Source organism: Mesoplodon bidens, assembly GCF_964165515.1.
Source record: "Mesoplodon bidens genome assembly, chromosome: 9".
Lineage (NCBI taxonomy): Eukaryota > Metazoa > Chordata > Mammalia > Artiodactyla > Ziphiidae > Mesoplodon > Mesoplodon bidens.
In genome coordinates, this window is record NC_138166.1 from 95702914 (window position 1) to 95717054 (window position 14141).

General features: G+C 40.1%; 1 protein-coding gene across 1 annotated transcript; it reads left to right on the top strand.

Annotated features, from left to right (window-relative positions):
• Positions 1 to 202: 202 nt before the first annotated feature.
• LOC308622784 (olfactory receptor-like protein OLF3) lies at positions 203 to 13021 on the top strand (the record flags this gene model as incomplete). The annotated part of the gene is given in 3 exon segments (XM_081244409.1): positions 203 to 484; positions 12352 to 12396; positions 12398 to 13021. Coding segments are annotated over 3 exon segments (951 nt in total).
• Positions 13022 to 14141: the final 1120 nt, after the last annotated feature.

Below are 14141 nucleotides of genomic sequence, written 5' to 3' on the forward strand. Positions count from 1 at the left end.
GCTGTCCTGTTCTCTGATGCAGAATGGATACAGTGTATATCAGGATGAAGCTGTCATCTTGGCCCATGAGTGATGTGAAACATCTAAGGGTGGCCAACTGTATGTAGTTTGTATTGATAAAAGTTATTTTTATGGTTCTGTGATTCAGTAGATTCTGTTATTTCTGTCTCTCTCCGCAGATTAATAATCCTCACATTTTTAAATGGGAGCCGATAACCAGACTTTGGTGAGAGAATTCATTCTCCTCGGCCTGTCCAGTGACTGGGACACTCGGGTTGCTCTCTTTGTCCTGTTCTTGGTTATGTACCTGGTGACAGTGCTGGGGAACTTCCTTGTTATTCTTCTGATCAGACTGGACAGCCGACTCCACACTCCCATGTATTTCTTTCTCACCAACCTCTCCCTTGTTGATGTCTCTTATGCCACAAGCATTGTCCCTCAGATGCTGGTGCATTTTCTTGCAGAACATAAAGGAATCCCATATGTGAGCTGTGCAGCCCAGTTATTTTCCTCCCGGGGCCTGGGTGGGATTGAGTTTGTTCTACTGGCAGTGATGGCCTATGACCGCTATGTGGCTGTGTGTGACCCCCTGAGATACTCGGTCATCATGCATGGAGGGCTCTGTACTAGGTTGGCCATCACATCCTGGGTCAGTGGCTCTGTCAACTCTCTCATGCAGACCGCCATCACCTTTCAGTTGCCCATGTGTATGAACAAGTATATTGATCACATATCCTGTGAACTCCTAGCTGTGGTCAGGCTGGCCTGTGTGGACACCTCCTCCAATGAGATCGCAATCATGGTTGCTAGTATTGTTCTGCTGATGGCACCTTTCTGCTTGGTTCTCTTGTTCTACATCCAGATCATCTCCACCATCCTAAAGGTCCAGTCCGCAGAGGGGAGAAAGAAAGCCTTCCACACCTGTGCCTCTCACCTCACAGTAGTTGTCCTGTGCTATGGCATGGCCATTTTCACTTACATCCAACCACGCTCCAGCCTCTCTGTCCTTCAGGAGAAGTTGATCTCTCTCTTCTATGCCATTTTGACACCCATGCTGAACCCCATGATCTACAGTCTGAGGAATAAGGAGGTGAAGGGGGCCTTTCAGAAACTACTAGGGCAATTATCTGGATTAACGTCAAACTGGCAACTTGATGAATCATGAGCATCACTGAGAGAAAAGAGCTTTGCTTGTATGCTTTCCCACCCAACTCAGATATGAAGCATTGTAACTGCATTGCCCTGGCAACCAGGAAGGAGATGACAAAATGTGTACTGGTGATACTGGGTAGGAGGCTAAGTGATTGGGTTGGGGTGTGGGATGTAAGGGTGTTTTTATGTCACAGCAGCATGTTCAGAGAATTTAAGCCCTGCTGCAATAGAACTTCTCACTGTTAACCACTCAGTAGCCATTCATATGGCCTCAGAGTATTTGAGGAAAATATCATTTATTGTTTTTGATAGCAGCATGAAAAATTGTTGTAATCATTGACCCAATCTTGGATCTTACCTTGGAACACTGATTTTATTCAACCACATTTTAAGGAGATTATTGTATTTCCATTGGGAGCAAAATGCATTTTCATATTTGAACACTCACTTAAAATATTGTGTGGCATATATAGTCACGTTCATTAATTGTGTGAGTCACTATCCTAAGGAGGGCGTCGCTATCAATGCTGATTAAAATGTTTTTGTGCGTGACCTACTGCATGTGGATATACAGACTCTGTCTGAGTCGTGGAAATAAATGAGAGGAGAAACATCAACCAAATTCATATTTTACCATGATAAGGATATGATCAAGGGTGTTTGTACACAATGACATTATTTAAGAAAAATACGAGATTCAGTTACTGCTAATTAGCATATGAATAATTTAATAAGAGAACTATTGCATGTATATTGGGTACCATTCAGAAGGTTAAATTGTAATTTCTGAAAATTCAGCAAACTTTCTTTTCTCTGAGATCTTGGGAAAAATATAAGCAAATAAACAAGGAAATAAATAAATACAATGTTAAGACATAGTTAATCTAAGAAAAGCAGTTTTCTTGGAGAAGCCAGTGAAAGATAATACAGCTTTGATTTTGTGTTATCAGGATAGGTCAGTCTGCTCTGCAGATGTTATTCTCAAGTCTCCACATTAAAGGCCTTCTTGTATTCGCCTCCCCATCACACACACACAGACACCGAAACCCTTCTTAATCTCTGTAAATCTTGTGAGCTGGCATTGTCTGTGAGTGTACCTTGTCTCTGAGGATAAACCTAAATAAGGTAAAAGGGGGGAAAGAAATGATTAAACAAGGGATAGGTAAGGGAAGGAGACAAAAAATATGGTAATAGTGGGTCCTCTCACTCTCTTCAAGGAGTATAAAAGGAGGGACTCTTCTTTTTCTTTGGTTTCATTATTAAGTCAGTTGATTGGTTTTTGGTTGATTTGCATTTGGGTGTTGGTGTTCAGAAGTTGAAGGGTTTCCACTGGCACCTGTTTTCTCTGTGAGATAAGATGGAGTACCCATGGCTGAGAGTACAGGGGAAGGAGGAAGAGATACAGGAGTGAGATTTGAGAGTGGTGCAGGTTTTTTTTTTTTTTTTTTTGGCTGTGTTGGGTCTTCTTTGCTGCACGCGGGCTTTCTCTAGTTGCGGTGAGCGGGGGCTGCTCTTTGTTGCGGTGCATGGGCTTCTCATTGCAGTGGCTTCTCTTTTTGCGGAGCACGGGCTCTAGGCACATGGGCTTCAGTAGTTGCAGCACGTGGGCTCAGTAGTTGTGGTGCATGGGCTCTAGGGCATGGGGGCTTCAGTAGTTGTGACACGTGGGCTCAGTAGTTGTGGCACATGGGCTTAGTTGCTCCACAGCATATGAGATCTTCCCTGACCAGGGCTGGAACCCGTGTCCCCTGCATTAGCAGGCGGATTCTTAACCACTCCACCACCAGGGAAGTCCGAGAATGGTGAAGGTTAATAGTCCACATGTGTATAGACGAATGTGCCCCTTTTACCTGTGGACATCACTGAGCCTAAAGTATCTCTGAATTTCATCTCAGTATCTTCAATTACAAGGTCACAAAGGTCATATTTTTCCTCTGATTTGACCAACTTTATCTTTATTCTCAGCCTTGTCTAAAACAAAGTTACAGTTGATCATTTTGTAGGCATTGACTTTGTTGTAGACAGTGCTGTTAGCATTGTGGGGTATCAAAGTTGTGTTCAGGTATGGCCGCTACCTCAAGAAATTTACAGTCTTCTAGGGCAGGGGTTGGGAAACTGTTTCTGTATTAGGACAGAGAGAAAATATTTCAGACTCTGTGGGCCATACATCCTACATCACAGCTATTCAGCTCTGCCATGACAGCACTAAACTAGCCATAGGTACTGCGTAAAACAAGAATGAATGTGGCTGGTAGCAACAAATATAAATATATGGACACGGAAATGTTAAATGTGAATTTTATATAATTTTTACATCATAAAATATTCTCCTTTTTATTTGTTCAACGATTTAAAAATATTAAAAAAATCTTGTGGGCCATGCAAAAACAAATGGCAGGCCAAATTTGGCCTTTGGGCAATAGTTTGCTACACCATTATAGGGGAAATAGAACAAAAGTGCAAAGTAATAACACGAGGTATGCATATAAAGAGCCCTGATACTCAAAGGAAGAAAGGATTCATAAAGAGTCCTGATAGTCAAAGGAAGAAGGGATTCTCTTCTGCATGTAGACTGTTATAATGGTGAAGGCTTCTAAGGGAAAATGAAGTGGTTCTCACTTCAGTTTGCGTTTCAGAAAGCATCTCATTTCTCATAGTCATTTAGGTCCATTTACCCAAGATCTAAGGACTCCATACTAATGGGTGAATGGAGGACATGAATCACACACTGAGCATAATTCTTAGATATCTGCTGAATATTAATTGGCTGATTTGTATTACTTCTTAGTCCTAGCAGCATTTAACCACAGCGACAGGTCTTTTGGGGACACATTCCCTTACGTACAAGCTGAAGCGTCACTCTGTACTGTCCCTGATCATGATGTCTGGGACCATCAGGTTCTCCCCTATTCATCCCACTAAAATTCAGGATTTTGAGACCTAAGCCTATTGTATAAAACATAGGTCCTATAAAATATACACAGCCAAGTCAGACTGATGTGGTTTGGTTGTCCTTCTAGTTCCAAATTTGGGCTAGGCTACTCTCAGTGAAATCTGATCCTCAGTATCATGAGGTTTTTTTCCCATCTCATGGAAAATATCTCACCCCTGTATGCATACTATTTCCTGACTTCTTTGAGCCTTCCACATCTTCCTCATCAAAGTATAGCAGGATAACAAAACAAGAAGTGCGATCCTGGACAAGTTATAAAACCTCTCTAAGAATCAGCTCTCTTTTTCATAACTTACAAAGAATAATAAGCTCCTCATGAGAAATTTGAGAGTATTGAGGGAAATATTATATGTAAAGCAGTTAGTAAAATGGCTGACACACAAAAAGCACTTGATAACTGTTTGCTGTTATCTTTGTTTTTTTCTCATAGAGTATTCTACCAATTTCCCCCCACCTCCTGTCCTCCCTGACCCTCTGGCAAACATTTTAGACCAACTCACTAGTCCGTCCCAAACAATCTAAGGGGTCTGACAGAAGAGTAAATGCCAGAAAAGTGTCTAGAAAACAGACCTCTAATTTTTGGCAACAAAGAACAAATTCTGTCTCATGCATTCTCATTGTAGGAGGTATCATCCCCAAAGCAGTGAAAATTGGTCTTCATTGGGGTGGGGGGCAAAAATATCTTAGATATTGCAATGGCTTATGGTCCTTCAAAGGGACCATATAAACAGATATACAGAATATCTAAGGTATTAAATTTTCAAGGGGTGGGTGATTAAGAAAAAGATGTCTAAAAAGTTTTCTTTGAGGGATGATGATGAATAAAAGGCTGAGACAAACTGCTCTGTCTGTAGAGAACTATTCCTTGTTTGGGCACCAATATTCACACATGAATCATAAGCATAGAGGCCAGAAGACATATTGTCCTAGAGTTAATTCATTATAGGCTTGATGTCTGCTTCATCTGTTTTTTACCTATCTTAGTCTATAACCCTGGGTCTTGACTACCTTGACTACCTTGCTGTGATACTTCCTCATCAAGTCCCTATGAGCAGTCTGGACAGCTGATCACCTGTTCTATATATTTTTTATTTAATGACTGTGCTTTGTGGGGTTCTGTTACAAAGTAGTTCTGTTTCACAGATGCTTATTCACTTTTTGGGAGCCAAGAAGTCTAGAAACTTTTAGAGGGGGTATTAGAATTCCCATCAGTTTTATAAATATAGGATTTAAGTCAGATTTATAAAAATCTGAAAGAGCAGAGTAATACTAGCTAGCTCTGTGCTACACTTACGAATTTTAAACTTTAAAGGTCTCCTAAATTCTATAAGCTTATATTAACGTCTTTCCTTAAAATACAGATATTATTATCCACATTGGGGATAAGATATGAGTTTCAAGTATATGTAACTCACGCAAGCTCAGACAGCTAGTAATCAACTCATACAGCCTAGATTCAGTTCAGCCTTGGCTTGTCTGAATCCAAAGGCATCCTAAATCTCGACAAGGACACCCCTTTTGGGATACCACAGGGAGTATTGGCACTTTAAGTCTGCTGTGTGTGGATCAGCGTTCAGTTGAAGATGTGAGAAACCCACAGAGCCGTAGTGTTACCATTATAGTTAGGACCGTTAGGGTTTCAAGTGATAAGACCCAAAACAAACTGGATAAGCAAAACTAAAAATTAAATAAATTAAATACCTTAACTGTGGAATATAGTAATGAATATCATGAATGGTATCATGAATAACTGAATCTAGAGTCTAAAACTTTTTTTGAAGTTTGTCTTTTTACATTTTTTCTTGTTTCCTGCCTCTTGGCTTTGCTTCTCTCTGTGGAGCTTGTTCTTTTCTATCATTCATCAATTTCCTCTATGAGGTGGAAAAAGTGACCCTTGGAGGCCCCAGATATACAACATGATGTGAGAGACAAAATCCTGACTTGTCTGCTAGCTCCAGCGGAAAAAGCTCAGAGATGGGTCCAGGTTGGCTTACCCTGGGTGGTGTGGCCCTTCCTCAGTCAAGCCCTCTGTTAGGGTTTTGAGGCATTAACATATTTTTTACTTGAATTGTTTTGATTAATGGAAACTTATTTTATCACCAGTCATATGTTCAATCTTTGTAAATGTTGCATACATACTTGAAAAAGACGTGTTTTCTGTAATTGTTGATTGGAGTATTCTATAAATGTTAATTAGTCGACCGTTGATAGTGCTGTTGAAGTTCTCTATTTCCTTACCATTTCCTTATTATTCGCTTCTTTCTACTTGTTCTATCAATTATTGAGAAGTATGGAAATTTCTAACTATAATTGTGAATTTGCCTATTTATCTTTGCATTTCTATCAGTTTTTGCTTCATGTGTTTTGAGGCTCTGTTATTAAGTGCCTCAGTATTTACAATTGTTCTGTATTCTTTTTTTTTTTTTTTTTTTTTTTTTGCGGTACACGGGCCTCTCACCGCTGCGGCCTCTACTGTTGCGGAGCACAGGCTCCAGACGCGCAGGCCCAGCGGCCACGGCCCACGGGCCCAGCCGCTCCGCGGCACGTGGGATCCTCCCGGACCGGGGCACGAACCCGCGCCCCCCGCATCGGCAGGCGGACCCCCAACCACTGTGCCACCAGGGAAGCCCCTGTACTTTTATTAAAGATTCCCAACACTAAAAATCCCTAAGTACAAACCAGGATATGAAAGATCATCTTCCTTAAAGTGAAGGGAAAGGTGAAATTGCTAAGGTTACAGGATGTGATGGTAGAATTACAAACCTGAGAGCAGCCCAATAATAAGCAACATCTGTTTAGGGATTGGCATAAAAAACTCTCCCTGTCCAACCTCAGGTTAGGTGATGTACCATAGAGCATCTCAGTGGTCCCGTGAGTTGCCAGGCCCAGGAGCTATTGCTTAAAGGAACGTGGAGATGGATGAGTTGGAATGAGAAAGTTTCGATTTAATCTTCACGGTCCAAAAGTGGGATAAAAATTCCCACCATCCAAAAGTGTTATCACTGAAGACTCAGACACACTTCCCTTGAGAAATTAAAATTTGGCAAGCTCCTTCCCATGCTCCAGGGACAAGGAAACAAAATGTTCATTTGCAAAGTTGAAATGTAGGTTAGGGTGTTAGATGCAGAAGTGACCAGACAGAGGGAAATGGAAAATAAAAGAAATCTAATAAACAAAAAATAATTGGTCCCTTGAGATTTTATCACTAAGTTATAGAAAGGTACCTGTTCCAACTGCACTTGCTTCAAATTCCATAACTTTCCCAGCCCTGCCATCTTTCCAAGGCACAGGATGGTCTCCTCCATTCTCCAGGGGTGAGTCAGGCATTTTCAGTCTTTCTTCATCACTTATTTAGCAACATAAATTGTGAAACCAGGTTCCTGTAATCCATGGCCTCTCCTGCCATACTCCTCAAACCTAAGAGTATGGTGGCTTGATATAGTTGTCCTCTGGTAGAAGTTTATCCTAAAAAATATGTTCTGGCTATTCAAATTATGTTTGTGAGTGTACAGCTAAGTAGGTTTGAAAAGAAGTTTGTGAACAGCTTGAGCATGAGTGAGTGTGCTTATGTGTGGGATCCAAAGAGGACACTATAGAAAGTGTTCCTCTGAGTGGAAAGAACTCCTGGCTCTCTTCTCCACCTGTGTAATGGTTTTGGCTTAACTACATGGCCACTCAACAGTTTTCCTCTGCCTTTGGTGTGATTGCCAAGTGACCTGGAAACATAGCCCACTTTTTATGTTAGTGCGATAGTAACTATTTACACAATAGGGGATGTATTGCCCTATTTATAAGCACTCACCACTACAGAGAATAGATTTCAAGTTCCCCATGGGAGACATCTCAGAAGGGGCAAATCTTCCCAACCAGATAAAACTCATACCTTCAGACCAGGACCCTTCGTCATGTCTCATCTCTTACTTGTTAGGGATATTTTTGGGTAGACAAAACTATCCTTAGGTTCAAATCTTCTTTTGAAAGCTAATTTTAAAAAGTAAGCACTCGATTTATCCGTTACTATTAAATTATTTTTTTCCTTATTTTCCATAATTAGAGCCCTTAATTTTCTCTTATAAGAGGAAGAAAGAACTTCCTGCCATGGATCCATTATAAGACCTTGCGTTCATCACCATATGAGACACAAAGTAGAAGGATGATCACCTTTTCAAATTTATGAAAGAGGCCAGTTAATCACATACTTCATGAAGAGAGCCCCTAATAGGGGTGATGGGCTGTGTTTCTTTTCCTCATGTTGCTGATGTGGCTTGAAGGCCAGACTTCAACTTCATAGGTGAGTGAGAAGTACCTACTCTGGTCCACCATGATTGTGAAATAAATGGGATCAAAAGTAGGAACTCAATCAGCCTCTTGATATGTCTTCTGATTTTCATGTTAGGTGAATCCACAACCTTTAAAAAATTACTATCACTGTGCTATACACAAGGTCTGTTATGTATAGGAGCAGGATGATTGATGTGCCTCAGGTTATCAGATAATCCTGTTTACCTGCTGACTCCTCCATGGTCTAGTCTTTTTCCCATCTGTAAAATAGAGATAATAAGCCAAAGTTCAGAGTGTTGTTGTGAATATTATTATACTATATTAGGTATATAAAGTAGTATGATGCCTAGTACAGAGTAAGTGTTCAGCAAATAAAGTATTTATATCAACAATATAAAAATAAGTGTAATTATGATTCTTATTTCTTCTCTTACCGTCTTTCCCACTCCAGTGGATTTTTGCACTCTGGGGAAAAGTGTTTCAGGAGCTTGTTTGTTTTCTTCCTGCCATCTGTCTCCAAAATAATAGACAAGCCTGAGAACCTTTTCTAAAACTGAACCTTACCATTCAGTGATTCACAGGGCAATTGACCTGTTAAGTTATTTGAAACAATTTTACAAAGAAACAGGTTTACTTTGACTTTACACATCACTTTTTAAAAATATCAAATGTATTTTATTTAAAAAAGACAAAATTGATTGCAAGTAATGTGTCACTTGGAAATTCACTAGCTTGACTTCATTACTGAGCAAAAGCAACATGACTTTAAGCACAAATACCCTTTTTTTTTGGGATATGGTTTTGGAGATAGGTAAAAAGACACCATTTATTTTTTTGTTGTTGCATATTGACTTTTAAACATTGACATTCGTTTGAGTCCTGGTTATAGAAGTATAAACAGTGTAAATGAATCTGCCATTAACTATCACTGTCACTTCCATGCTACCTATCTGCACATACATACCTGCTGATAAACCTGGAAGAGTTCCTGCTTCACAGTTACGTTTGAGCCCTGGGAGACAGGCCTGAACAAACAACGTAGGACAAATCACTGGTATTCCTTTAAAGAACAGGTCACAGTAGAAATACTTCTTGGAAACAATTCATCCACTTTGGTATGTTTTAGGTTTTATTAGTGATTTACATAGTTTATTTAATTAAATCATAACATAAAGCATTAAACACAAAATAACTATTAATTTCTTCAATATCTATGTTAGCAATTTTTGAAAAAAATACACACATATATACAGTTGACCTTTGAAACATGGGTTTGAACTGCGTGAGTTCACTAATACGTGGAGCCACAAATACATGATATATATACACATCATGGCCATCTATAGCCATCATGATATTAGGTGGGGAAGGAGAAAGTAAAAAGAAGAACAAACACTTCCATGTGGAGAAAATATAGTTCAGATATTTAGATGCAAAACTGATATCCCCAGGTAAAGTACTTATAATGAATTTTCCAGAAAACTCCCTTGCCTGTCACAATGGGCCTGATGACTCTCTCAGTCCAAATATTCTGAAAACTGCACAGATAGGCAGCCATATGTTGGGAATAAAGTGAATGGATGGGGAAGGATGGATGGGTCTTGCATTTAGCTGTATTTTATAGTGTGGTCTCTAGCTATTGGTAAATCTCTAAAAAGCATTGGAATGCCAGAGTCCATTTACATAGGAATAGGAAAGCACTGTAGATATTACCAGTCCACATTTTTATCATGGCTTGAAATGACTAGGAAAATTTCCAACAAGTATAACGACAATAATTTTTATTCCAATGTAAAATGTAGCAGAACAAAAAGAAATTGATGTATAAATAGGTAAAATGCAAAATAAAATTACAAGGAAGGGAATACACAATAATTAAGACTAGGCCATTGGTTTGTAGCTGTGAGGCTGACAAGCTGTTAATTTTCAACATTCTAGAAAAAAAATCATTCTTGATTATAAACTATACCTATTTGTCATCAAGATTTTGAATTCTTTATCTTTTCATGTAGTGAAGAATATTACTTATATCTTTAAATATTGTGCATTTCTTTGCCAATGTTGCAGCTGAGTATCTTGTTCCAATCAATTTTGGTGTAAGTGACTGAAAGCTTTCAGTGCAAGGCCTTGAACGTGGCATCTGACATTGATCATTTCCACTAATTTCTGTGTGATACTCAATTTCTGAAAGCTCTCTTTTTAGTAATTCCTTGACACTTTGGAACTTATTGAAAACAATACTAAATCCTGAATATTTTATAACTAACCATATGATAATAAACTATAATATTAAGTCCTCCAACCATCTGTGTTATAAGTGGTGTGATCTGTAACAATCATTCTAAAAGTTTTTATGCTGAAACTGGAAACTTTCAATAATTGTAATCTGTTGTCCATCTATAATTATAGCATGAATAGTATAGAAGCCATGGGAATAATTATCTTCACGTGAATCTTTCAGGTACTGTCACAGGATTGTCTCAGAGACCTCAGACTCCCATCCGTATATTTTAGTTATGGATCACTTATTTCTTTCTTGAAGTGAGCAAACATAAAAGAAATTTTGATTTTGGGTCAAAAAACTACTACTGTCTCTGTCGTCATATGTTCTATAATTAAGACCTGATTGGCTTCCCTGGTGGCGCAGTGGTTGAGAGTCCTCCTGCCGATGCAGGGGACACGGGTTCGTGCCCCGGTCCGGGAAGATCCCACATGCCGCGGAGCGGCTGGGCCTGTGAGCCATGGCCGCTGAGCCTGTGCTCCGCAACGGGAGAGGCCACAGCAGTGAGAGGTCCGCGTACCACACACACAAAAAAAGACCTGATTTTCTATCCTTCTGCCTTCCCTGCTGAGGACTGATCCCTGTTACATTGGGAAATAAGTTGTCCCTTCCCTGAGAAAACATTATTATTAAGTAATAACCTGACATCATTAAATGCTTTATTATATTTCCCTTGGGGGACATAAGAGATAAACTTTAGCAGCTATGTATACCTTCTCTCCATTCAACCTGAGTCTTGAAGTTGGCCATCCTGGGTTGATCTTGCCCACCTGGGCCACTGGTATGAGGTAGGTAGAGAGGAGGCCTTCTGCCTGCCACTCTCAAATTAAAAGGGCAAATTACAGAAAATAAATTCAAAATCACTTAGTAATAAGAAGTATGAGAATATCATTTAAAACATTCAGGATTTCATGGATACAGTCCATTAAGGAGGGGTGAGTAGAGTTGTGTCTGAGGTATCCAGAGTAAACAAAACAAAAAAGTTAAATGGTATTGAACATCATGTAGAATTCAGAAAAAGTCATGTGGGCTAAAAAATGTCGCACCAGAAAGACAGAAATTATCCCCTATAATAACTACTAAATTGACTAGGATTTTGTCTAACCACTGCATTAATTTCTTTCCTCCATTTAAGAGCAGATGTTTAGGAGAAGAAATTATCTTCCAATAAATTGAATTTCAAGAATGTAACTTTTTTTCTCCTTGATTTCCAGCTGCAAAACTGGGTCCCATTGTGTTCTTCATCTACGGACATGTTCAAGCAGAGTTTGGATGATGATTTGGCTGAGACATTCAAGGAGAACTTTAAGTTCAGGTGGGTAGGTTCTCCCTGTGGTCTAAAAGCCACCTTCCAATTCTGAGTTTCCTTAATTTGTTATTTTGACATCATGAGTTCAGTCCAGAGAAACTCACGGGCCAGGGAAATAAAACGCAGACATGGGTGGGTGAGTTCGTTTTGCTGCGGCTGTCCAGTGACTGGGGGACTCAAGTCTCCCTTTTTGTCTTTATCTTGGCCATGTACTTGGTGACTGTTGTGGGAAATTTCCTCCTTCTTCTTCTGATCGGACTGCACAGCAGGCTTCATACCCCCATGTATTTCTTCCTTAGTGTTTTATCTTTTGTGCACCTTTGTTATATAAACAGTTTTGCCCCACAAATGCTGGCCCACCTGCTCTCAGTCTAGAAGTCCATCCCATTCCACGGCTGTGTGCTCCAGCGCTATGCATCCCTTGGCATTGGGTGGGTCTGAGTTCTTTCTGCTGGGAGCCATGCCCTATGACCGCTGCGTGACAGTGTGCTACCCACTGCACTACACAGTCATCATGCACGGAGGGCTGTGCCTGGGCCTGGCTGCCGGCTGCTTGGTGGCTGTTTTCATGAATTCACTTATGGAAACAATCATCACCTTTCGGCTTCTCCTGTGTCACAGTGTTATTAATCACTTTGCCTGTGTGACCCTAGCAGTGCTACGGCTAGTCTGTGTGGACATCTACTTCGATAAGGTCATGGTGGTTGCCCCAGTATTTCTGGTGATCATGCTTCCCTGTTCCCTGGTTCTGTTCTCCTATGGTCGTATAGTTGTTGCCATTCTGCGCATTTGTTCTACTCAGAGACGTAGCAAAGCGTCTGGGACGTGCGTTTCTCACCTCACTGTGGTTTGCATGTGCTTTGGGGCTACCATCTTCACCTACCTGGGGCCACGGTCAGCCTCCTCAGTGGAAGAGGAGAAGATGGTTGCTCTGTTCTATGCTGTGGTGGCACCTATGTTGAACCCCTTGATTTACAGCTTGAGGAATAAAGAAGTTATGGCTGCTCTCTGTAAATTTTTAGAGAAATTCAGAGATAAAGGGTAAAGACTCTAAGAACTTCTTGCTATCTATCATCAAAATCAAAAAGGAGATCAGATAAGTGAAGGTGGGACTGCCACACTCACACTAAGGAAGACTATTATGGTCAGACCCTTGCTTTCAAATGAAGAATTCCTCCACATGATTAATGGATTTCCTTATATAGGCCAATACCAGTTAATTTACATGTCAGTGATTCAGCAAAGGGCCTTTTTTTAGATCGTCTTCTCTCAGGTATCCAGTAGTATTTAGACATCATCTGCCTATTTAAAAACTTTATTAGCGTACCAGTGTTTAAAGAAATGAGCCATGACTTCATCAAGCAGACCTGGTTTGTGGATTGAATGGGTAGATGAATTCCACCAATTAGGTTCACTTATACGTTTGTGGAACAGAATAGATAATGTCTGTTTCTCTTTCTACATGACAGTACTCCAGTTGTTTGTAGAATAGCTTAATTTCCTCCAGGATAACCACAAATGGTTTTTTCAACTCTTTTAAAAATAATACCAGTTTTGAAACTTTCCGTACCATCTGTGCCTTGGTCTAGACTGTGATATTATATCCTGAAATAAATAATATATGATAGAATATTTGTTCAGGCCATTATGCTGGATCTCATTTGCTTTTAAGATGAGAAATCTGTGCCTTCACTCTAGTCTTTTTTTTTTTTTTTTTTTTTTTTTTTTTGCTGTACGTGGGCCTCTCACTGTTGTGGCCTCTCCCGTTGCGGAGCACAGGCTCCAGACGCACAGACTCAGAGGCCATGGCTCACAGGCCCAGCCACTCCGCGGCATGTGGGATCCTCCCGGACCGGGGCACGAACCCATGTCCCCTGCATCAGCAGGCGGACTCTCAACCACTGCACCACCAGGGAAGCCCTGTTTTAGTCATTTTTAAATGTACACTTCAGTGGCGTTAATTACATTTGCACTGTTGTGCAAACATCACCACTATCTTATTTCCAAAATTATTCATTACCAGTCTTTTATACAACTAATTTCCCAAGACCTGGTTCCTATAATCTGGTTACAAAGACTCTACACCCATTGCACTCTTTTCTTTTTTTAACTTAAACAAAGGTATATGCATTTTGTTCGGCTAATTGTTACTGATTTTCACACAT